Below are 23,346 nucleotides of genomic sequence, written 5' to 3' on the forward strand. Positions count from 1 at the left end.
TGACTTGCTAGCAGGTATTGCCACTTGTAACTAGTTTATTTCAAGGACAATCTGTTCCTCTCGCCTATCCAAGAGTGAGAGTTGGGGGGATTCAGCAAGCAGTGCTGATCTTGTGTTCATGAACTGTAGTCCGGAAAGCACCAAAATAGTTAAAATCTACATTATCTTCAACAGAGCTCTGCCATACACGTCCTTCTCAGTCAAGGAAAAAAAATCCCATTATATCAGCTTTTTTTTACCCATCACATTTTTTCCCTCCGTGTCCCCGCGGGGGCGCCGTAGGAAGTATTTTTGGGCTGCACGCTTAATTTTTTAAAATGTTTTGTCCTCACTTACGGTGGCAGGGAAAGGTTTTATGGCATTCTACTCGGCCGCCGTACTTCCCGGTCTTCCACCACTAGGGGGCGATGGCGTTTCCTTGGCTGACATCTTGGGGGCAGCGAGGACCATCTTTGCCGACACGTCCTTCTTGTTTGTGCGCCTAAAAAACAGTGATTGGGGAGAAAAACAACTTGTGACTTTGTCCGTCCTCTCACCCAGGAGCGAGGAGAGCAACACGGCGTGAACGTTAAAATCTCCATTTCCTTTCCCCTTCCAACTCTCTCGGGGAATTAGCCTAGCAGGCTGCTATTAGCTCCGTCCAAGCTAGCCGGGTCTTAGCGGCAGCTGTATCCGCTCGGAGTGTCACTGCAGTCGGGCTCTGATGAGGCATCCTGGTGGGTAGCGCGGGGCTGCTATCGGTGTGTGTCACCGCCTCTGGGCCAGCTAATCCCCTCGAAAACAAAGACAAGAGCGTTGATATGGAATGGTGCATGACGCTGGGTCAAGTTTGATTACAACCGGAATCATGGACGGTCAGCCGCTGTAAGTAAGAAATAATGAAATAAACCTCCGTGTGGTGACGAATGGTGCCGCATTGGACAGGCAACACGGGAGAGGGGTACGAGGAGGGTTTCTGTGCTTGCATGGCAACCCGCATTGTTAGCATGTTGCTGGGATATTTCGTGTGTGTAAACAGTACAACCGTGTTTGCGTGGGTGTGTTTTCGTGCGCAGCAGAAGCAACGTGATGCATTTGAACGCAACACAATGTCACTGTGACAAGTGCTGACTGTCACCATGCAGCCTTCACTGCTTTTTAATTAGTGCAGCACACGCATTCTCGCACGTCTCGCATTGAATTGGTGATATTTTCTTGCGTTGTTCGCCATTTTTACACTCTTTATTGCCACTTTGGTACACGCATACAACGTCAACACACGCCGCAAGCAGCGGCCACAACATTAGGTACACCCACAAAGCCACAATTCCGCCTTTTTTGTTGGTGAGGAGATATACATGTAAGAAAATGTGTGTTATTGTTGTACTTGGCAAGGGCACTGCATCACGAACAGAGCTTGTTCTGATACATATGTATTTTTAGTAGGGCTGTCAATCGATGAAGATATTTAATCGTGATTAATCGTATTTTGTCTGTTGTTAATTCATAAATCACAGTTAGAAAGAAGGTTTTATCTATAACACGAAGGGACGTAATCTCTTTGTGGTAAACGATTCCAACACGAGTTAAGATACCATACAAACGATTCGATTCAAGCGGTTACATTTGTTGATGTGGACATGAATCTTACATTACAAAATAAAGAAGCCATTTGTATAAAAGTGCCATTCTTACAGTATTTTCAAAGGTGTAAAAAAGCACATCATATGCCCAAGCACGCTGTCAGGCAGGAGTCCCCAACCAAGAAACATTCAGGCGCAAAAAAAAAATGTAAATAACGACCCCAAATTTTGTGTAAAGGGATATACGTTTTGAAAAAATGGGCCATTATTTTATTCCAAAAATAATATACCTCTAGAAATCTCAGTTTTTGCGAGCAGCAACTTGTCCCACTTTGTTGCACGGTCCCTGAATGCACCGTCTAACTTCCTCCCACAGATAGACTACTATACTGTATTTTTACCCTTTTTCTTTCACCTCATATTTGGTCCCATATTTGTTATCTGAAAAACAAAGTCCAGGCTGGTACTGTTGGATGGTGGCTCTGTATTCATTTTGTGCTTTTAATTTGATGTTGTTCCTGTCATAGTTTTACACGATACATCATAAATAAGATCAATGAGATGGCTATGATGTATGTATGTTTTGCTGATGTGTTGAATGTTTTTGCCGGTGACTAGCTAGCGCGCTGCTAATGCTCCTTACATTCATTCTCATCTTCAGTCATGGTCACATTGACACGAGCCCCCAAATAGCTGTCCTCGGCTATGCCTGCCGGTAACTAGCAGCTAGTAACCCAAATTTTAGCTCGCAGTTCAAAGCAGAAAATCACTGGTTCGCTGCAACACTCGTATGCCAAGGTACCACTGTATAAATGGGAATAAAAAATAGCAGCAGTACTCCTGTACCTTCTCACTACTCTCTGGTAGGCGATGCACTCGGTGACAACTCAAATCACATCGACAGTAGAGACAAATAACTTTGGTCTTGTGGCGAGAGCCATCTGCCAGGGCTTTGAAGCTAAACTTAGCAATCAAAACACCTTTTTCTTTCTCCATTTTGGCTCAACATTTGCACCCGCATGTGGCTCCCCATCCACTCCTGCGTTTCCTCAAACTACGGTGTGGGCCGAGGCTCAAACAGGACATGCCTGGAACCTCTCCAGATGCCTTCTGATAAAAAAAAAAAAAATCACAGGTGCATTCCTATGTTTACATGCTGTGTGTGTGTGTGTGTGTGTGTGTGTGTGACAATCACAGGTGCACCAGACTTTGTCCACACGCTCTGGACAAAGAAGACGGCGTGGAGAGACAAGGTCCAGTCACGCTCAACCCTCGTCACATGAGGAAGGCCTTTAAAGTCATGAATGAACTGCGCAGGTAAGACTCTCCTCGGCAACAAGGTGACCCGAGGGAGCGGGACAGGAGGACGGGCATAGCTATATGAGCCACAGTGCTAACATGACACTCACGTTCTAACAGCGGCGGCACGCAAAATGATCAAACTTACAGCTCCCACGCCTGTACATGTGTTTTAAAGGGCGTATCTATTTATTTTTAACACAAAGCCGCCCTCCGTAAAGTGGTGGCCGTATACGCGGAGTGGGCTCATCTAGCTGAGGGGCGGGGTCAGAGGCAGTATGACATTTGAGTGGCAAACAAGCGAGGGAGAGCATAGATTTTTCTCACGTTTGGCACTCCTTGCCTCACAATGTCACACGTTTCCCCTCAGCCAACCGTAGCTCCCCCAGTGCCGGCATCACTCGTGCACCCCTTTGGTGCTCGTAAACAGGCACTTAGAACAAGCAAATTTTTTCTCAATATAATGTACATTTTTTTTCTTAATATTTGGACTTTATTCTTGCTAAATTACAGCTGTGTTTTTCCATACCTGCTGTTTTTTTTAATATTGTTTTTTTAATTAACTTTATTCTCAAAATATTTTCACTTTGTTCCCGTAATAATGATTTTTTTTGCCCAACTTAATTTTCCCAAAATGCTAACTTTTAAGTTTTCTTTGTGTCTCATACTAGTACAACTTAAACACTTTTTTTTTTCTTTAACTCATTCAATCACAGCCATTTTTCAAAAGACAACTCCTTCAGTAGCGACCATGTTACACCCTTTTGACTGACCTATGGTTACATAAACATGGAACCTACCAAAAGAAACATTAGACTCCCGTCTTTCATCAGAAATAAAACGTTTGTTTCTATCTTTTCCGTTCTTTAGTAATCAGCAGTAGAACGTAGGTAAGTTTCAGGAAAATATCAGTTCCCAACTAAAACAAGGGAGAACATCTCAAACATAACTTTTACTTTGACACAAATATTTGTTGCTTTTGTGACAGCTCAAATATCTAAACAACTACACCAACATAAACAACACAAAAAGGGCTTGTTTTACATCAAAATAACAATTTATTTACAAATATAACACCATCAACCATTTGCAATGTTCACATTTGGAGCTAAACTGTGTGTGTGCATGCGTGTGCATGCGTTAACATTTCCCTACAATGCGTAACCTTCTGCACGCCACACTCCTCCACGCTCCCTCACTTCCTCCTTCCTGTCATGTGAGATTTGTACATCTACATGATCCATGACGAACTCCTTTCAAATGCACTTCTGCCACCTTGTAGCTGTTTTTATGGCTTAAAATTGCTCTGAAAGTGAAATGCATTAGTGGAGAGTTGCATCTTCAACTCTTCATAAAAAAAAACATAAAAGACGTATAAATATATTGTTGGGATTGGCTGTTCGAGTTTATAAAAATGCATAAATACGTCTTTGGTATTGAATGAGTAAATATTTCAACTCTGTGCTACTAAAATGACATTATTTTTACTCAAGTTTACTTATAAAATTGTGCCTTTTTTTCTCTTCATATTTTGACTTTATTCCTGTTAAATGACAAATGCTTTTTTTCCATTCCTACTGTTGTTTTTTTTGTTTTTAATTTTCCGACTAAATGGACATTTATGTAAGTTTATCTTCAATACTAGCAAGATCTGCTACTAGCAAGAGTACTCGATCGATGCCGGCCGCTTTTCCTCCTCTGAAATACTTTATCGTCAGTGTCCGCATCGCGATGTATCAAAGCATCGATTATTTCCCCGGCCCCTAGTACTGAAGGGGTTGTCTTTTGAGAAATGGCTGGCATTGAAGGAGTTCATATTTTGACTTTATTCTCCTTAAGGGCCCTGTCACACCTTGTCGATTTAGCCAGCGCATGCCTGACGTGATCATTTTGATGGCATACGTTGAACTGTCGAGGTTTTTTTTTTCAATTTTGGGCGTATACATAGCGTATTCATAACGAGGTCGACGTAAACATGACGTATTAGTAACTTATATAGAACGTTTCTCTAACTTATAGACAACTTATATCAACGAATGCGTAGCGTGTTGCCGGTGTTCACAATTTATGCCCAACGCCTGTCACACCTTGACGATTTAGCCAGTTTACGCCAACGTATGAAAAAATTGGCCAATACGCTGCCGTACGTCCAATAAGTTATGGGTAAGTTTTGTATAAGTTAAGAGCACGCTGAAGCACGCCGGCATACGTCATAGTATACGTCCAAGTCGTCCCAAAATTTTGTGCATGCACAAAACATTTCGACATATGTTAACATATGATTAATACGTCCCGCATCCGCGGGCAATAAGTAATGCGATCGTTGACGCCCGTTCACACACGTTATTTGTAAATTACGTACAAGTCGTAATACGTCAACATACCTTGAGACAGAACTGTCTTCTTGGTGAATGAAGATGGAGGCTGTTGTTATTGTATTTGCAGGTGAGTTTGCAGCTTGACCAGTAGAGGGCACTGTGACTGGGAATGGAACCAACTTGTTTAGATTTTTTTAATCAATTTTATTAATGCATTAGCGAGTCACAAATCCACGAGTGGTAGCGTATGCAGCCTACACCAGGGGTCTCAGACTCGCGGCCCCTGGGACGATAGTCTGCGTCCCCTGTCTTAATATGAAAAATTTATATTCGTGTGGTCCGCAACTTTGATATGAATGATACTTGTCGTGTGCGGAGCTGAACGAACCAATCACGGTGAGGTATATGGTCTCGAGGGCGGGACCTCGGCCGAACGAACCAATCACGGTGAGGTATATGATCTCGAGGGCCAATTTTTTCATACGTTGGCGTAAGCTGGCTAAATCTTCAAGGTGTGACAGGGCCTTTTTTTCCTTTTGTGCTGGGTTTTTTCCCCCCAACTATTTCAATTTTCTTCTCATTATTATGGATTTATTCTCAAAATATTTAGACTTTATTCCCAAAATATTGTTGTTTTTTTTTGCCTAAAAAACGTATTTTAAAAAAAAAAATGAATTTTTTGTGTGTGTCTCGTAATAGTACAATTTTTAAGCATTTTCAAACCATTTTTCTTTTAATGTTTCAAGTCTGTGCTAGTAAAATGACATTATTTTTTCTCACCAAGTTTCTTGTCATATAATTGTGACTTTTTTTTCTCATTAGAATCCAACTTGTTTGTCTTAATATCTTGACTTTATTCTTGTTAAATGATTCCTGCTGAGGCTTTTTTCCCCCCAAATATTTCTATTTTCTTCTCATAATTCTGACTTTTATTTCCATAATATTTGGACTTTATTCTCGTAACATTGTAACTTTTTCTGCAGCCTACAGTCATTTTCTAAAAAGTAACAACTTAGTTTTGTTTTGTTCTAACTTTAAAAAATAATCATATTTTTTCTTTGATGCTTCAAGCCTGTGCTGCTGAAATGACATTATATTTCCTCATCAAGTTTATTCTCATAAAATTGGGACTTTTTTCCTCATTAGACTGAAGACTAGGCCTGTCACGATAACAAATGTTGCTAGTCGGTAATTGTGGGTGGGGGCAGTGCCTCTTGCGTCCCTGGACGGAGAGGTCCTGTAAAGGGGGTCGGGCATGGGGTGGCCCGGGGCGGGCCGGGCCCCGTTCCCTGGGGGTGGGGGGGGGTTGGCGGTTCCTGCGAGGGCGGGCTTCTTTTCCGGTTGCGGGGGCATCTCTGGGCCTGCTGGTGTGTGGCCCCCGGTCCCCGTCTGCCTTTGTGGGGTGTGATCTCTCCCCGGTCTCGGGGTTGGCTGTCCTCCGGCCCGCCGGCGCCCTGTTTCTGGTTGGGATTGCCTCTCTGTGGCCCCTCGCTGGTCTTCCCGGGGGGGAGGGCTCTCTAGGCTGGCTCTTGGGGGGCTGATCTTTGTGCTGCCTGCCCTGGTGGCTTTCTGGCAGTGGGGGCTCGGCCTGGCTATTTGGGGCGGGGCTTTCTGGGCAGTGGAGGGGGGCCCCTCTCCTTTTATGCATTCTCAGTGACAATTACACGCTCACCCACCTTTATATATATGAAGACTTGCACACATCCAGAGATACCTGTACACACGTACATATGCACACTCACAGTACATACGTACTTCCCCACATTACTCACTGAGTTAACCAGGGTGTTATTATGTTGTTGCTTTTATTACAGCGACGGGGATGTCGGCAATTTGATGATAGTTTTTACAATGATGTGCATTACAGTTATTGTTATTCTGATCACTATCATAGATAATCATTTCATGACTACTATTATGTGTGACTGTTTCAATACAGTATTATCATTGTGATCACTATCATAGTTCATCATTTCATGACTACTATTATGTGTGACTGTTTCAATACAGTATTATCATTGTGATCACTATCATAATTCATCATTTCATGACTACTATTATGTGTGACTGTTTCAATGCAGTATTGTCATAGTGATCACTATCATAGTTCATCATTTCATGACTACTATTATGTGTGACTGTTTCAATGCAGTATTGTCATTGTGATCACTATCATAGTTCATCATTTCATGACTACTATTATGTGTTACTGTTTCAATGCAGTATTGTCATAGTGATCACTATCATAGTTCACCATTTCATGACTACTATTATGTGTGACTGTTTCAATGCAGTATTGTCATTGTGATCACTATCATAGTTCATCATTTCATTACTACTATTATGTGTGACTGTTTCAATGCAGTATTGTCATTGTGGTTGTTGATATTATTTTGTCCTTTCCGTCAGGGTCTTTATAGTCGTCACAGACATTTGCTGATGTAGTCCTGTTTCTTTCTGTTGTTTTGTTATTGTTGTCACAATTGTTGTTGCTGTTGTTGTCCTTGTTACTCTCTTTTTTTTTTGTCCCCCTCTTACCCCCTCCTGTCTTCTTTTCTCTTCTTCTCTGTCTCCTCCTGCTCCGGACCGGCCGCTCCAAATTTGCATAACAACAAAACATCAAAGTCAAATAAACTCTGTATAACAGGGGAAGTGTGTCTCACACTTTTCCCTGGCAGAGTAAATCTGTCGAGCACTTGATGGCATTTAGATCTACAATTCTATCTGCCTTAAAGGCTGGACAGGACGGGGGGGAAAAAAAGTGTTGCAAATTATCATAGATAATAGATATTATCGGCAACAATTTTTCAGCAAATTTTTTTCATTAATTATATGGCATAAAATGTATGCCATATAACAGTATTGAATGGTTGCATTTCCACTGTCTGTGAGCGCGCACCATTTTGCACTGGTTTGTTGCCGACCAAAGGCCTCAGTAAGCGTTGACTGTCGGGACGAAGGCTCCGCTGCCTGAGGCACCTCCATCGGTATTTTTTTCCCCCCAGTTGAGAAAACTGTCCGTGTCGGTTGTCGGTGTTCACGCGCATTCACATGTGGTATGTAAGCATGTTCTATCAGTATGTTTTACCCCCCCAGCCAGAGCTTGCTGTGTGACGTGACGATAGTGGCGGAGGATGTGGAGGTCGCCGCTCACAGAGTGGTCCTGGCCGCCGGGAGCCCTTATTTCCACGCCATGTTCACGGGTACCGTCCACTCCACTCCTTCTTCTCTTGTGTTTCTAAAACGGGGATCAGAAGCATTTAGTTGTGCTGCAGGAGAGATGGCGGAGAGCCGAGCCAAGCGAGTGAGGATAAAGGAGATGGATGGATGGACGCTGGGACTGCTGGTGGACTACATCTACACTGCAGAGATACAGGTCACAGAGGACAATGTGCAGGTAGGACACGCACACACCTTCAGTCTAAAGCAGGGCTGCCGGCGGCTGTTTTTTTTATTGGCCTGCCGCACATCCTAAAAATAAATATAATAAGAAAAATCAGCAGTCATTTTACAAGAATGAGAAGCAACGTGAAAAACATGTAATATTATGAGGACAAATAACACATTTTAGTAGCATAAAGTTACAATTTTAAAGAAAAAAGACACTAAAAGAAGTTATAATATTATAAAAACAATGAATAAAGTTGTCATTTTTCGAAAATGAAGTAAAAAAAAAGTTGTAATGTTACGGGAATAAAGTCAAAATATTATAGGAATAAAGTAAAAATCACGAGAAGACGATTGACAAGCAGGAAGTTGAAATAGTTGGGGAAAGGCAGAAATAGAAAAAACAGCTGTAATTTTATGAGAACAGTCAAAATATTACAATAAAAAAGTTGTATTCTAACCAGAAAAAAAGTTGCAATTTTACAAAAATAAACTCCTAAGATTATGAGGAAAAATTTTAGTCGCCTAGACTTGAAATACACTAGGTACCCAACTTACGAACACAGTTGGTTCCTGACGACTGTTCTTAAGTGGAATTGTTCTTAAGTAGGGGAAAAGGTAATATTACCAATGATATAGGTACTACACGTACGTGTATACACATTCAGTATATGTGTATGTATGTAAATATGAGTTTGGATGTAGTAGTAATATTAAACGAGGCTAATTAATGAAAAAAACAATAATAATGACATAATAATACGTAATGATAAATGTTATTTACCTTTGAAGAGGAGTGGTCGAGCATACGTTGTTGTGGTGGAGGAGTTGGAGGAGGAGATATTGAAAAAAAGGACAAATGGTCGTGGTGGTTAGACTCTTCTAAAAGAGGTAGTGTTCTGTGGGTGGTGTAGAATTAAGCAGGCCTATTAACTCTTCATAAACTTTAATCACACGCTCTGTCCGGGTTGTACAATTTAGCTTTCCATTTAGCTTCATACTGTATCTCCCCAGTCTAACTCTTCCTCTGTTGGTCCCATTAGCTCTAAGGCTGCATTAGCAGTGTCACAGTGCCCTCTGCTGGTCGAGCATGTACAGTAGCAGTATAAATACTGATTGAGCGACTACAAGGCAAAATAAAATAAAATATAGACCAGTCGGCTTGTGTTCGTATCCACGTATGTTCGCTAGTTGGGTGTTCGTAAGTTGGGGACCTAGTGTATTAAAGAAAAAATAGCTTTTTTTTTCAAGTTGAAATATTATTTTAAAAATATTATTATTTTTTTTAAAAAAAGTTGTAATGTTACGAGAATAAAGTCACAATATTATGGGAATAAAGTCCAAATTACGAGAAGAAAATTGACAAGCAGAAAGTTGAAAGAGTTCCAGAGTTTCCAGAAATGGAAAAATCAGCTGTAATTTTACAAGAATAAAGTCATAATATGAAAAGAAAAGTCGTATTCTAATGAGAAAAAAAGTTGCAATTTGACAAGAATAAACTCCTAATATTATGTGGAAAAATAATGATATTTTAGTCACATAGCGTTGAAATATTAAAGAAAAAATACCTTTTTTTTCCTAGTTGTAATATTATAGTCAAAATATTAAAGGGAAAATATATTTTTTAAGTCGTAATATTATGAGAAACAAACAAAACAAAATAAAGTTGTAATTTTTGGAAAATGAGTTTGAGAATAAAATGAAAATATTATGGGAGTGAAGTCATGATATGACGAAAGAACGTTTGTGAAAATTATTTAACTCATTAATACCAAAGATGTATTTATACGTTTTTTAAAATCCCAACCACCAATCCCAATATGGATGATTGTTTTTTTGCGTGACAGGCAAAAAGAGTTGACCACTGTAGAGCAATTTTAAGCCCTAAAAACAGCCACTAAGTGGCAGAAGCGCATGTGGTAAGAGCTCGCCGGCGCTCATGATGACGCAGGAAACACAGAAGACAGGAAGGAGGAAGTTGGAGAGCGTGGAGGAGTGTAAGCGTGCAAAAAGTTACCATTGTAGGGAAATTTTCACGCGCACACACACATGCATGGACATAACTTCCACAGTAACTTCCACTTAAACAGTTGATGGTGTTATATTTGTAAATAAAGTGTTATTTTAATGCAAAACAACCCCTTTTTGTGTTGTTTGTGTTGAGATAGTTGTTTAGATATTTGAGCTGTCACAAAAGCAAAAAATATTGGTATCAAAGGGAAAGTTATGCTTGAGAGATGCAAGAATCATATAACTTCTTAGCATGTGTTTACAAAATATCAAAGTGGAAAAGTTGCGTCCTTTCATTTTTCACTATGTGGCCCCATCACTGGAGGAAAAGGTTAAAGCTAAGTAGACACCCTTTTGCACTAATATCCAACATCTTTGCATGCAAGTCCAGTGGACAGCCACTAGAAATGATGGAAATAGAAATGATATCTTCCGTTGTGAAGATAATCAACATAAAAGCTTCATGAAGTGTTGAGGAAATGTTTCAATGTTTCTGAATGTATGAAAAGAGGCTAACTAACCACTACTAATCATGAGAGGCTCAAACGTTATTACTCGCACTTTCACTTCCTGCTTTGTCCTGCAGGCTCTGCTGCCCGCCGCAGGTCTGCTCCAGCTGAACGAGGTGAAGAAGGCGTGCTGCGAGTTCCTGAGCTCTCAGCTCCATCCGTCTAACTGTCTGGGGATACGAGCCTTCGCCGACCTGCACGCCTGCTCGCAGCTCCTCACGCAGGCCAACAGCTACGCAGGTGCTCTATCGTACCCACACCGCAACACGCTGGTTTTATTCAATGTCAGTCATCATTTGGAGTGCATGACAAAGCGGAATGCTCTATTTGACCACACGGCCGTTTGTTAGCAAGCACACAGTGCAACACAGCAGTAACATGACCAATCTGCTCTGCCATAAGTTACCTTTTGGCCTGTACTGTATATTCATCATAATATTATTGTTTTTAATAAATGAAAAAATATATACATACTGTATATTGTAATATGATTTATTAAATATTTAGTCTTCATACAGCTTCTTCCCATCATTTTAGAACATTTTCCACCAACCTAATTTTACGAGGATGACAACTTTTTTGGGGGTTTTGTTTGTCTTCATAATATTGCGACTTGTAATAAAATATCTCATTTTTTCTTTAACATTTGAACTCTACGCCAATAAGTAGGGACGTTCCGATCAGGGTTGTATGCTGCCGATACCGATACCGATCATCCATGAGTGAAATCGGCCAATCGCGTAGATTAAGTGTACAGTGTTCCCTCGTTTATCGGGGGGGGGGGGTTCTTATGGCTTTATTCCCATCATATTAGAACTTTTCCCCAACCAAATTTTATTTTGATTTGTTTGTTTTCATAATATAACAACTTAAAAAAAATCACAGTTTTTGTTATATTTGAACTCCATGCTAATAATATTAATTTTAATCAAAAAGACATATAATGGTAATATTATTTATTAAAAACTATGATATTGTATTTAATATTAATACTATATATAAATGGTTTTTTTTTTACTTAAGTTACATTTTTGCTTTAATAATGATTTGGAGTACATGAGAAAGCTGAAAGAAAAACTAGGCGCTCTCTATATTTGCACAACAGCAGCAACACAACCAATGTTGTAATAGCGCAGTTGAGTACGCCAAGTGTAACATGCACGACTTTCACAGCAACTGCCATCCTGTGGAGTTATTTAAAAAAAAAAAAAAAAAACTCCTCCTGGTGGTTATTAGCTATTATTATAGATTATAGGAGACTCTGCGGTTAACTGAATGGAGGCATTACTCGGAGCTTTTACTATGCTACTACTTTGCTATGATTTTGGTAGGTATTGAAGATGAGTTAGCGAGCCGAATGCTTGCATTGTTAAAAATGTTAAAAAGCACAGTGTAAAAGAATGAGAGCAGCGATTTAGGAGGTCGCTATCTGCTTGAAATGGTGGCTTTTTTTGCAGAGCAACATTTCACTGAGGTGGTGGGGAGCGAGGAGTTCCTGAATCTGGGCATGGAGCAGGTTTCCAGCCTCATTGCCAGCGACAAACTCAGCATTCCCACAGAGGAGAAGGTGCAAGCGCACGTCCGCACGCATGGAGCCCCGAAAAGAGGCCTCACCGTGTTCCTCTGCAGGTCTTTGAATCCGTCATCGCTTGGGTCAACCACGACAAAGACGTCCGCCAGGAGCATCTGGCTCACCTGATGGAGCATGTGCGCCTGCCCCTCCTCTCCAGAGAATACCTGGTGCAGGTATGCTGATTCAAAGGACGAACACTTGGCTTGTATTGCTTGTTCTCTTTTCAAAACCATTTTAAACTGTGACCCTCATAAAACCTTTATTAACTGTACCTTTTATTAACGCTCCCATTTTCTTTGGGAAGGTACCCTATGTTGCCATTTTTTCCCGCCACCCTCACGTTTTAATGGTTTCCCGTATAATACGTATATCCTCACCGGTACACATCCTGTAGCTGCTCAAGTCCTGAGATAAATAATAGAGATGTAAATCTCTTTCTGGTAGACAGTTCAACACATCTAGATACACGGGGTAAGATATGACTCAAAAGCCATATACAGTGGGGCCTTGGTTCACGTCGTTAATCCAACTCAAACCAAAACGGGCTCTAACCAAAGCCAATTTTCCCATAGAAAATTAGATTCTTTACCTTCCAGACACAAAAAAAAACCCAAACGGACTTTAAAGTCAATTTTCCCATAAAAAATTATGTAAATCTGATTAGTCCGTTCCAGCCACAAAAAAAACCCCAAACCAGACTCTAACCAAAGCCAATTTTCCCATACAAAATAATGTCAATCCGATTAATCCGTTCCGGACACACACACACACACACAAAAAAACAGACTCTAACTAATGCCGATTTTTCCATAGAAAATAATGTAAATCCGATGAATCCATTCCAGACACAAAAGAACCCCAAAACGGACTCTAACCAAAGCAAAATTTCCCATAGAAAACAATATAAATCCGATTAATCCCTTCCAGACACACAAAAAAAACCCTAAATGGACTCTAACCAAAGCCAATTTTCCCATACAAAATAATGTCAGTCCGATTAATCTGTTCCAGGCAGAAAACACATTTCATGACAATAATTCCAGTTTTACATGCAGAAAAACATCTGAGGTTGTATGGCTGATTGTTATCCATCAGCCGCATCTCTCGCTTGTCAAACCGGATAAACGCTCGCATCAATTTATCCTTTACAACCCTAACAAATAATAAATGAATAAAAGGGGCATGCCAGTAAAATAAAACAGTCATCCCCAAATTTTTGTAAAAGTCGTAATATTTTGAGAGACAAACAAAATAGCCAATAAAGTTGTAATTTTTGGAAAATGAGGTTGCAGAAAAAGTGATAATGTTACAAGAAAAAGTAAAAATATTACATGAAGTAAAAATTTACATGAAGGAGGTTGAAATAGTGAGAAAATTACTATTATTTTTAAATCAACAGCTATCATTTTATGGGAACAAATGAAAAATGTCAGAGGCAAAAAGTTGTAACGCGGAAAAACGTTGCAGTTTTCTGAGAATAAAGTTGTAATATGATGAGGAAAAATAATGTCATTTCAGTAGCATGGCATTGAAATATTACAGAAAAAAAATTACAAGTCGTAGTATTATGAGAAACAAATAAAACAAAATAAAGTTGTCATTTTTGGAAAACTAGCTTGGGGGAAAAGTTATACTGTATTATTATGGGAATAAAGTCAGTATTGTGAGAAGAACATTTCTGAAGATTATTTAATATAAATAATCTCAGTATTTTTAATACATAATATACAATATGTGTATACTTTTTAATTGCTGAAAAACTATTAGCCTGATTGGTTGCTGTGTCTTCCATGTGAGCGGGTGGAAGAGGAGTCTCTGATCAAGAACAGCAGCGCCTGCAAGGACTACCTGATCGAGGCCATGAAGTACCACCTGCTGCCCGCCGACCAGCGAGCGCTGATGAAGACGGCACGCACGCGTATGAGGACCCCCGCCTGCTGTCCTAAGGTTCAAAGACAATAATGTCCTCATCGCATTTGGAAAGAGCGCTTGACGGGCTCATGTAACGTCTCCACTCCACCAGGTGATGGTGGTGGTCGGGGGGCAAGCGCCCAAAGCCATCCGGAGTGTGGAGTGTTACGACTTTGAGGAGCAGCGGTGGTATCAGGTGGCCGAGCTCCCCACCAGGAGGTGCAGAGCAGGTAGGGGGACAAAGACGCAAACGCTAAAAAGCCCACAAAGGTCTTGATATTTTGCAAAGTCAAACTTGTTTTATATGGGAAAAAAAACTACAGGAACAGGATTGGTCGGATCATTTTTTTTTTTTTTAAATTCCTGGTTACCTCCCATGTTGTTGCTAGGCAGAATTCACAGGGCTCAGTCGTAAGTGCCCCAGAGTCCAGTCATCCCTCGTTTATCGTAGTTAATTGGTTTTAGACCGGACTATTTTGGTAGTTAGAGCACAGAAAACCTGTTTACCACCTTCTAAGTATGCTTCTTAACATAATTAGAACCTTTTAGACGTGAAACACCCCTATAGTCACCTTTACACTCCTATTACCCAATATAGCAGACATAATCACAGAAAATAAGACATATAAGACTTAGAAAACCTGTTTACAACCATCTAAATACGCTTCTTACCCAATATAGCAGACATAGTCACAGAAAATAAGACATATAAGACTTAGAAAACCTGTTTACAACCATCTAAATACGCTTCTTACCCAATATAGCAGACATAGTCACAGAAAATAAGACATATAAGACTTAGAAAACCTGTTTACAACCATCTAAATACGCTTCTTACCCGATATAGTAGACATAATCACAGAAAATAAGACATATAAGACTTAGAAAACCTGTTTACAACCATCTAAATACACTTCTTACCCGATATAGTAGACATAATCACTGAAAATAAGACATAATATAGACTCACCCTTGTTAGCGGTGGGAAAGTTCCAGGCAGTTCCGGTTTCTGGACAGTGGGTGGCTATTATCTCATCAGTGTCACATAATGTAACATTACCTAGTGACCAGTGTAGAATACTACATATCGTATTACATATAACGTGTCTTTCAATGCATTTTCTGAATGCCTTATACAGTACATTTATGGCAGCTTATGGCAGTTATTTGGCTCCAGACCCAACTGCGATAAGTGAACTTCCGCCAAGTGGGATTCAATATTAATAGTAGTTATGGCACAGAAAACCTGTTTACAATCTTCAAAATACAGTTGTTAACATTACTAGAGCCCTCTAGACATAAAATAACAACCGTACAGTCACCTTTACACTCCTATTACCCAATATAGACATATTAGACAAAAATAAGATAACATAAACTCACAGTTACCAAGTTCCTTGTTGTTTTTTTTTGGACAGCGTACTTCATTGCGGCTTTAAATGGCTTTACATTCGTATAACCCAATATAGCAGACAGAATAAGAGTAAATAAGCCATGAAATACGTACATAAAACTCATAGTCGACCAGTGTCACAGTAAATGTGTTCCCTTGGGAACCTCAGTGAGGAGTCTAGTGCCTGTCTCACCGAACACCGACACCTAGTGGCCAACATAAAGTTGTACATTCACAATTATAATGCTTCTTCTGTCTTGTATTTGTATTTTAGCTCATTTATTGAGGTCATTTAGCTTTTTTATTTATCTTGAAATTATAGCATAACTGAGATGAATTGAGATCTATCAGTATGGAAAAGGTTATAAAGCCATTTCTAAAGCTTTGGGACTCCAGCCAACCACAGTGAGAGCCATTATCCACAAATGGACAAAACATGGAACAGTGGTGAACCTTCCCTGGAGTGGCCGGCCAACCAAAATTACCCCAAGAGGTCACAAAAGACCCCACAACAACATCCAAACAAGTGCAGGCCTCACTTGCCTCATTTAAGGTCAGTGTTCATGACTCCACCATAAGAAAGACACTGGGCAAAAACGACCTGAATGGCAGAGTTCCAAGACCAAAACCACTGCTGGACAAAAACAACATTAAGGCTCGTCTCAATTTTGCCAGAAAACATCTTGATGATCCCCAAGACCTTTGGGAAAATACTCTGTGGTCTGACCAGACAAAAGTTTAACTTTTTGGAAGGTGTGTGTCCCATTACATCTGGCTGCATTTCAGACAAAAACCATCATAGCAACAGTAAAATATGGTGGTGGTCTTCAGGACCTGGAAGACTTGCTGTGATAAATGGAAGCATGAATTCTGCTGAAGCAGAATGTTGGTGACCTCAAGCTGAAAGCAACTTGGGTTCTGCAGCAGGACAATGATCCAAAACACACCAGCAAGTCCACCTCTGAATGGCTGAAGACTTTGGAGCGGCCTAGTCCAAGTCCTGACCTGAATCCTATTGAGATGCTGTGGCATGACCTTCAAAAGGAAAAGCCTCCAATGTGGCTGAATGACAACAACTCTGCAAAAATCCTCCAAACACTTTTTCACACCACTGTATATGCATTGTTCTGTCATTTTGCTGACTAATCTGTTAAACATACATTTGACAGCAAAAAAACGAGTGTGGGCTAGGCGGCTGGATGGCAAAAGAGATCTTTTGTTTTGTTACATTTGTGAATTAAAGCGTTCATACAAATAAAGTTTTGTGCTGATGTTCTGATTGATGATGGGTTGGATGATCCTGTCTAAAACGGCTCGAGTTGTCAATATACACAAAACATGTTAAGAATCATCATCGTCAGGCAGACGCTACAGGAGTTTGAAGTCCAGGACCACAAGGCTGGCAAACAGCTTTTACCCACAGGCCATCAGGCTTCTCAACGAAGCACTCACACGCATGCAACACACGCACACACTCATAGCACTTTATTTATTTATTTATCTGTTTGTATTAATGTCTCTTCTGTTGTTGTTGCATAATTTATTGGTATTTATGTTTTGATGTTCTTATTCATGTTCTTGTTTTTCTTTCTTTTTTGGGAGAATGAACAGAACAAGAATTTCATTGCATAGCAGAACTACCTGTTTTACTGTGCATATGACAATAAAACTTTTGAATCTTGAATAAACATTCATATCTTGTGTTCATGTTTGTTTTTCAGGTGTGGTGTACGTGGGCGGATGCGTCTACGCTGTCGGGGGCTTCAATGGTTCCCTGCGCGTGCGCACGGTCGACTGCTACGACCCCATGATGGACCGCTGGACCAGCGTGAACAGCATGCAGGACCGCCGATCCACGCTAGGGGTCGCCGTGCTCAGCGGGCTGCTGTACGCTGTGGGGGGGTTTGACGGAAGCACAGGTGACACCACATTGTGTGTGTGTGTGTGTGTGTGTGAGAGAGACACTGGTATTTTGTTTTACTTCTGGTTTCTGCTTGTTTCAGTGTCCAACCCAAAACACACAAACAGCATAAATGCCAAAAACGTTACCGGGAAGTCAGCCAGGCTACCAGGGGCACCAGATTTAATGGATGTCAGTCTTTAAAGACTTAAAGGGGCCCTGACATGATTCAGCAACTTTGCTTAAATATGTTATATATTGTTTGTAGTTATGTGACATTTATAGTTCATGGAGATGAAGATTGGTCGCCTTCAAAACACAGAATGGTAAGTGCTTATCCTTCAATTATTCTTTTAAATCATCTTCTTGATGAGCGTAAAGGGGTCTTTATAGCCTAATTTATTTTAGATTTTGAGCAGCCACCGCCCCCCACAAGTAAACATACATATGGCTGTGAAATGTTCATATAAGATGTATAATGCTTTGCAGCCTTGTCGCTATCATGGAATAGTGTTTAGAAGACATTATGGAACAAGACTTACTACCAACTTTGATGCAGTGGTCGTTCTTCTTGTTTTTTTCCTGTATTAGCGGTGGAATAGCATCCTTTTTTCAAAATGCGTTTATAGCGTACTTTCAAGCCCAATGCTTCTTTTAAAAGTGTTCCTTCGAAGCAGTCATCAGTGAAATGATCACTGCAAAGAACAGAACTCGAGGTGGGCGTCCATCTGTCTCTCGTTCTCTGCACTTGCTTCGTCCATTGTTGTCTTAAACCTTCCTCTTTAGGAAAAGAAAACAAAGTTACAGTATCACTCGGCCACTGTGAACACCCAGCAGCAACACAACATTTTGGCATGACTACTATTTGGATGAAAAATATACTAAACCAAGTCCACCATCTATGCCTCCACAAGCGTTTGTTTTAGTCTGCTTTAGCTAAGAGGTGTCACCCCGATGACGTCACTTCCAGAATAAGGCTGAACTGTGAGAGCTAGCTCGTCATGGCTGCTGCCATCAACTATAAATGTCATTTTTGCCAATTTACCGTTTGATTAAAAAAATGGAACGATGTTGAACATAATTACAAACAATATATAACATATTTAAGCAAAGCTGAGGAATCATGTCAGGGACCCTTTAAGATGTAATATTTTACGTTATGATAGAGCAACCAACTTGTCCAGCCAGGCGTGTAACAAAGACAACTAATTTTGTTGCACGAACCTGCAGCATTTCTGTCATGCATGTGTTTTCGGGGTTTGTGTGTGTGTTGTTTTTTTTTTGTTTTTGTTTTTGACATTTGCAGCATTTTTAAATGTTTTTTTCAATTTGTTTTTGATCCTGCGGCATTTACTGTATGTGCAGTGTTTTTCATTTGGAGCATCTTTCCGTCAACTGCACTTAACCCATTTACACAGAATCTTTTGGAAGCGTGTCACGTGACACAAGGAAGACGTGGTTCAGTTTTGGTGTGGATTTAGATTTAGACATCGGATCCATGTTTGTTTGTTTGTTGTTTTTTTTTACTTGAAATGGCAATCGTGGAAAATATTTGCTGTGACTTATCAGATCAACCTTCCATTGTTGCCGCCACTGACAGGAAGTCATTTCAAACTAATTATACAGTATCTTTTTTTAACTTTAAATGAACTTAATTTCCAATTTTTTTTTTTGGTGTATTTGTACTAAGGGCTGTCAATAGATTAAAAAATATTTAATCGTGATGAATCACATTCTGTCCATAGTTAACTCATAACTAATAGCAGATAGAAGTTTGTATCTGTAATAAGTAGGGATGTGGTCAACGATTGGATGAGATTGAGTTAAGGTACCATTCAAAAACCATATATTTTAAAAACAGAACGATTCCATACGATTCAATACAGTATACAAACGATACGATTCCAACGGTTACGTTTGTTGACGTAGACATGAGTCGTACGTGATAAAATAAAGACGCCAATTGTATAAAAGTGTCATTCGTACAGTACTTTGAAATGTGTAAAGGAGCACATCATATCCCCAAGCACGCTGTAAGGCGGAGGTCCCCAGCCACCGGGCTGTGGGAAGGTGCAATGAGGTCCAGCACGACCCCCAGGCAGTCCGACGAATCCAAAAACTTTTCGGGCTATCCGCCTTAGACCTCCGACTGCCACGCACACACCACAGGCGCTAAGTGCCAAGTGCCCGCCCCCCAAATGCCGCACCAAACTGAAGTTTTTTAAGGCACCATCCCGGCGGGACATTTTTTGTGGCGTGTTTTGCAGGGTGCAGAACTTCTATCACTCTCACAACGACAGGTAAGTCCCACACGGCAGACATGCTTGTTTTAGCTTTGTGAAGGGAAAGTGGGCGTTAGACGGTAGGCTGGATGCTGCAATGGGGGCGGAGCTGATTGGGGGTTGTGATCGGCATTATAAAGCAAGTACAGTGTCCCCTCGCACTATTGTGGTTCACCTTTTGCCGAGTCGCTGTTTTTAAAGAAGTATTGCATTGTGGGAAGTTGAGTGTCTATCTCTTCCCTCGCTCGTCTGTCTGGACCGCCCATTGATTTCTGCATCCTGATTGGCTGTAGACCATTGTCAATCAGTCTCCTTCGTGCCGTCCTGCCGTGTCTCGTGTGTATTCTCTTGCTTGCTAGCTTGTAAATGAATCTTCGGTTTGTCCTATAGCAAACTGTTTTAACAAGGATGCAAAAAGGCTACAGTACAGCGGAATGGCACCAGGACAAAAAGGCACGGTCACAGGAGTGAAAAATGCGTGAGTGACTTAATCATTTCTTGTGTTGATCATTAAAATTCAAACGAAATGTGATAAAATGTTAAGAAAAGTGTATAAAGTGTATGCAGAGGGGGTTTTACAGCCTTAAAACATATAATCATTGTAAAAAAAACCTGAAGTTAGCTACTTAGTGGATTTCACTTATTGCGGGCTTTTTTGGGAACCTATCCCCCGCCATAAACGAGTGAACACTGTATCGGCATTTGTCGGCAGAAAGCAGCCCATACTGATCGGTGGCCAATCGATGGGAGCGCCCCTAACTGCTATACTGTATTTTTAGCCTTTTTCTTTCACCTCATGTTTGCTCCCAAATGCTGATACTATGTGGGAATGCGTAAAGCTAAGATTTGATAACCTTATTGTGTATATTTGTGGTACACAACCTCTCTGAAAAACAGAGTGCAGGCTGGTACTGGTGGATGGTGGATCTGTATTCATGTAGTGCTTTTCATTTGATGTTTTACACAATACATCATAAATAAGATCAATGAGACGGTTATGGTATAAGTATGTTTTGCTGATGTGTTGAAAATCTTTCCTGGTGACTAGCTAGCGCGCTGCTAAGCTCGCAGCGTTTGATGTTATTCTTCTGCATGTGCTCGTTCTTTTGTGTCGTTTCTTTGTCTCAGATTGTTTGCGTGTCTCGGCAGGGCTGGCCACCGTGGAGGCGTACAACGCCAAGATGGATGAGTGGTTCCAAGTGCTGCCCATGAGTACGCGGCGTAGCAGCGTGGGAGTGGGTGTCGTTAACGGTGAGGGGTACAATTCTCACTTCTCTTCTAGTCGTCGGGTTGATTTATTGGACGACGTGAAGTTCAGGCTACGTCCTCGATTCTTTGTCAGGCATCCTGTACGCGGTGGGAGGTTACGACGGAGCGACCAGGCAATGTCTGAGTACAGTCGAGGCCTATGACCCTAAAAGCGACACGTGGAGCTACATCGCTGAGATGGGCACGCGACGCAGCGGTGCAGGTGTGTTTTGTTGAAGCGGGAAACAATCCACACGCCCTTCATGAGCCTCGTGTTGTCTTCAGGCGTGGGCGTGTTGAAAGGCTTCCTTTACGCTGTGGGCGGCCACGATGGCCCCCTGGTGAGGAAGAGCTGCGAAGTGTACGACCCAGCCTCCAACAGCTGGCGGCAGGTGGCTGACATGAACATGTGTCGCCGCAATGCAGGTGAGGCTCGGCGCAGCCGGTGTTGGCGTTTTTTTTTTTTTTTTTTTGGAAGGCTTGCACTCCCACACGCCTGGCTGTCTCTTTTAAGGAGTGTGCGCCGTCAACAACCTGCTCTACGTGGTGGGCGGTGACGACGGCAGCTGCAACTTGTCCTCTGTGGAGTTCTACAACCCCAACTCGGACAAGTGGACGCTGCTGCCCAGCTGCATGAGCACGGGCCGCAGTTATGCAGGTGGGCGTGGCTTGACCTGTGATGCTGATTGATAATTGAGACGCGGCGTCAATTACATGGTGTCTGAATCCGCAGGTGTGACAGTGATCGACAAGCCCTTATGACTGCCGGGGAAGTCCGCCACAGTTTAGAAGCGGGAACGCATCCCGCCGAATTCTGATCTAGGATCTGTCGTCGTCCAACACTTCCATGTTGGCTGCACGGGCGCTGACGGGCCAGACGACGGAGATGTTGCTAGTGATGGTGATGATGACAGAGATTTTTTTTTTTGCACTTATGAGCGTCGGGGAGGTGTTTTAATCCCGTCACAGTGGGACCGTGATGGCGCCAGCGAATCACTACTGACATGAAGCTCATTAAACTGCAGTAACTCTAAACATGAATCATGTTGACAGACAAGATGAGGAGGGGACTATTTTGCGCTATCGCCACGGATGTTCGTGTATATTTGTGCGCTTGCCTTTCAAGGTTCTCCACTGCTTGCCAACCAACGTGAGCCTGTTGTGTGTGTGTGTGTGTGTGTGTGTGTGCGCGCGCGTGCACGTGCGCGTGCGTGTGCATTCTGCATGGATGCAATACATGTGGCCTCTGACTTTTTGTTTTTTTTTCACGAGAGCGCCTGAATGTGAAAGGATTCCCTCGCTTCCTCCTTCCTGTTGGTGATGCCTTTAGCGCTGTGAACGGGCAGCTGGGTCGTAGCTCAGCCTCAATGACAAATTGCAGAACAGAGTTTGTGTCGTGTTTCGCACTGAAGCGTTTTTTTTCCGAGGGAGGAGACGCCTTAGTGAAGGCGTTCCCAAATGCATGCCAGTGCTGGAGGATGTATCAGTGCTTTACTGTCACCTGGCAGCCATGTTTGCTCTGAACATTAACAGCCTGAAATCACCGCATGCTCCCCGAGCTCATCCCCCATAAACTGACATATTATGAATGTGCCAATTTCTGTATTTCCTGAAAGTGACCAAACTTTGACTCTTTTTATGTTGCCCTGCTTCACTTTTTCTCTTTTTTCTGTGGAAAAATTGCTCTCCTAGTGACTGGTATTGCTGTGTTCTTCTTGTCGGTGTATCGAGGAATGTCAGTGTTGGCTAATTACTTTGGATATGTTTCATTACATGTTTTATATATCGTTAATAAATATGAATAATATGCTTCTTGTATTTAAAAAGCTGTGAAATGACAAGTGATCCGTTTTTAAGACTTTGCCAAATCAGTAAAATATTTAAATGGTTTGTGTTCTTTGTATTGTTTCTTAAAATATATTTATTTATAATATTATTAAATATATATATGTGT

The 23,346-nt window shown here is 41.3% G+C and overlaps 1 protein-coding gene across 2 annotated transcripts; it reads left to right on the forward strand.

The window, feature by feature from the left end:
- Positions 1–344: 344 nt before the first annotated feature.
- On the forward strand, positions 345–23,319 carry klhl2 (kelch-like family member 2). 2 transcript variants are annotated; one of them, XM_054779076.1, is made up of 15 exons: positions 346–864; positions 2,760–2,879; positions 8,276–8,382; positions 8,455–8,576; positions 11,163–11,325; positions 12,543–12,652; positions 12,715–12,831; positions 14,456–14,605; positions 14,682–14,799; positions 17,684–17,881; positions 21,294–21,395; positions 21,487–21,615; positions 21,678–21,818; positions 21,907–22,050; positions 22,126–23,319. In XM_054779076.1, exons 1-15 carry the CDS (start codon positions 806–808, stop codon positions 22,152–22,154), a joined length of 1,809 nt encoding a protein of 602 aa, XP_054635051.1. In that variant the 5' UTR covers positions 346–805; the 3' UTR covers positions 22,155–23,319. The 2 variants fall into 2 exon arrangements, with proteins under 2 accessions (XP_054635050.1, XP_054635051.1); XM_054779075.1 differs by having other exon boundaries at positions 345–864; positions 8,276–8,576.
- Positions 23,320–23,346: the final 27 nt, after the last annotated feature.

This window comes from Dunckerocampus dactyliophorus, chromosome 6 (assembly GCF_027744805.1).
Source record: "Dunckerocampus dactyliophorus isolate RoL2022-P2 chromosome 6, RoL_Ddac_1.1, whole genome shotgun sequence".
Taxonomy (NCBI): domain Eukaryota; kingdom Metazoa; phylum Chordata; class Actinopteri; order Syngnathiformes; family Syngnathidae; genus Dunckerocampus; species Dunckerocampus dactyliophorus.

Coding starts and splice junctions, on each gene's coding strand:
- klhl2 (XM_054779075.1), top strand. CDS start 806: ATGGTGCATGACGCTGGGTCAAGTTTGATTACAACCGGAATCATGGAC. Junction 2,880..8,275: donor GTCATGAATGAACTGCGCAG/GTAAGACTCTCC, acceptor TTACCCCCCCAG/CCAGAGCTTGCTGTGTGACG. Junction 21,819..21,906: donor CATGTGTCGCCGCAATGCAG/GTGAGGCTCGGC, acceptor GTCTCTTTTAAG/GAGTGTGCGCCGTCAACAAC.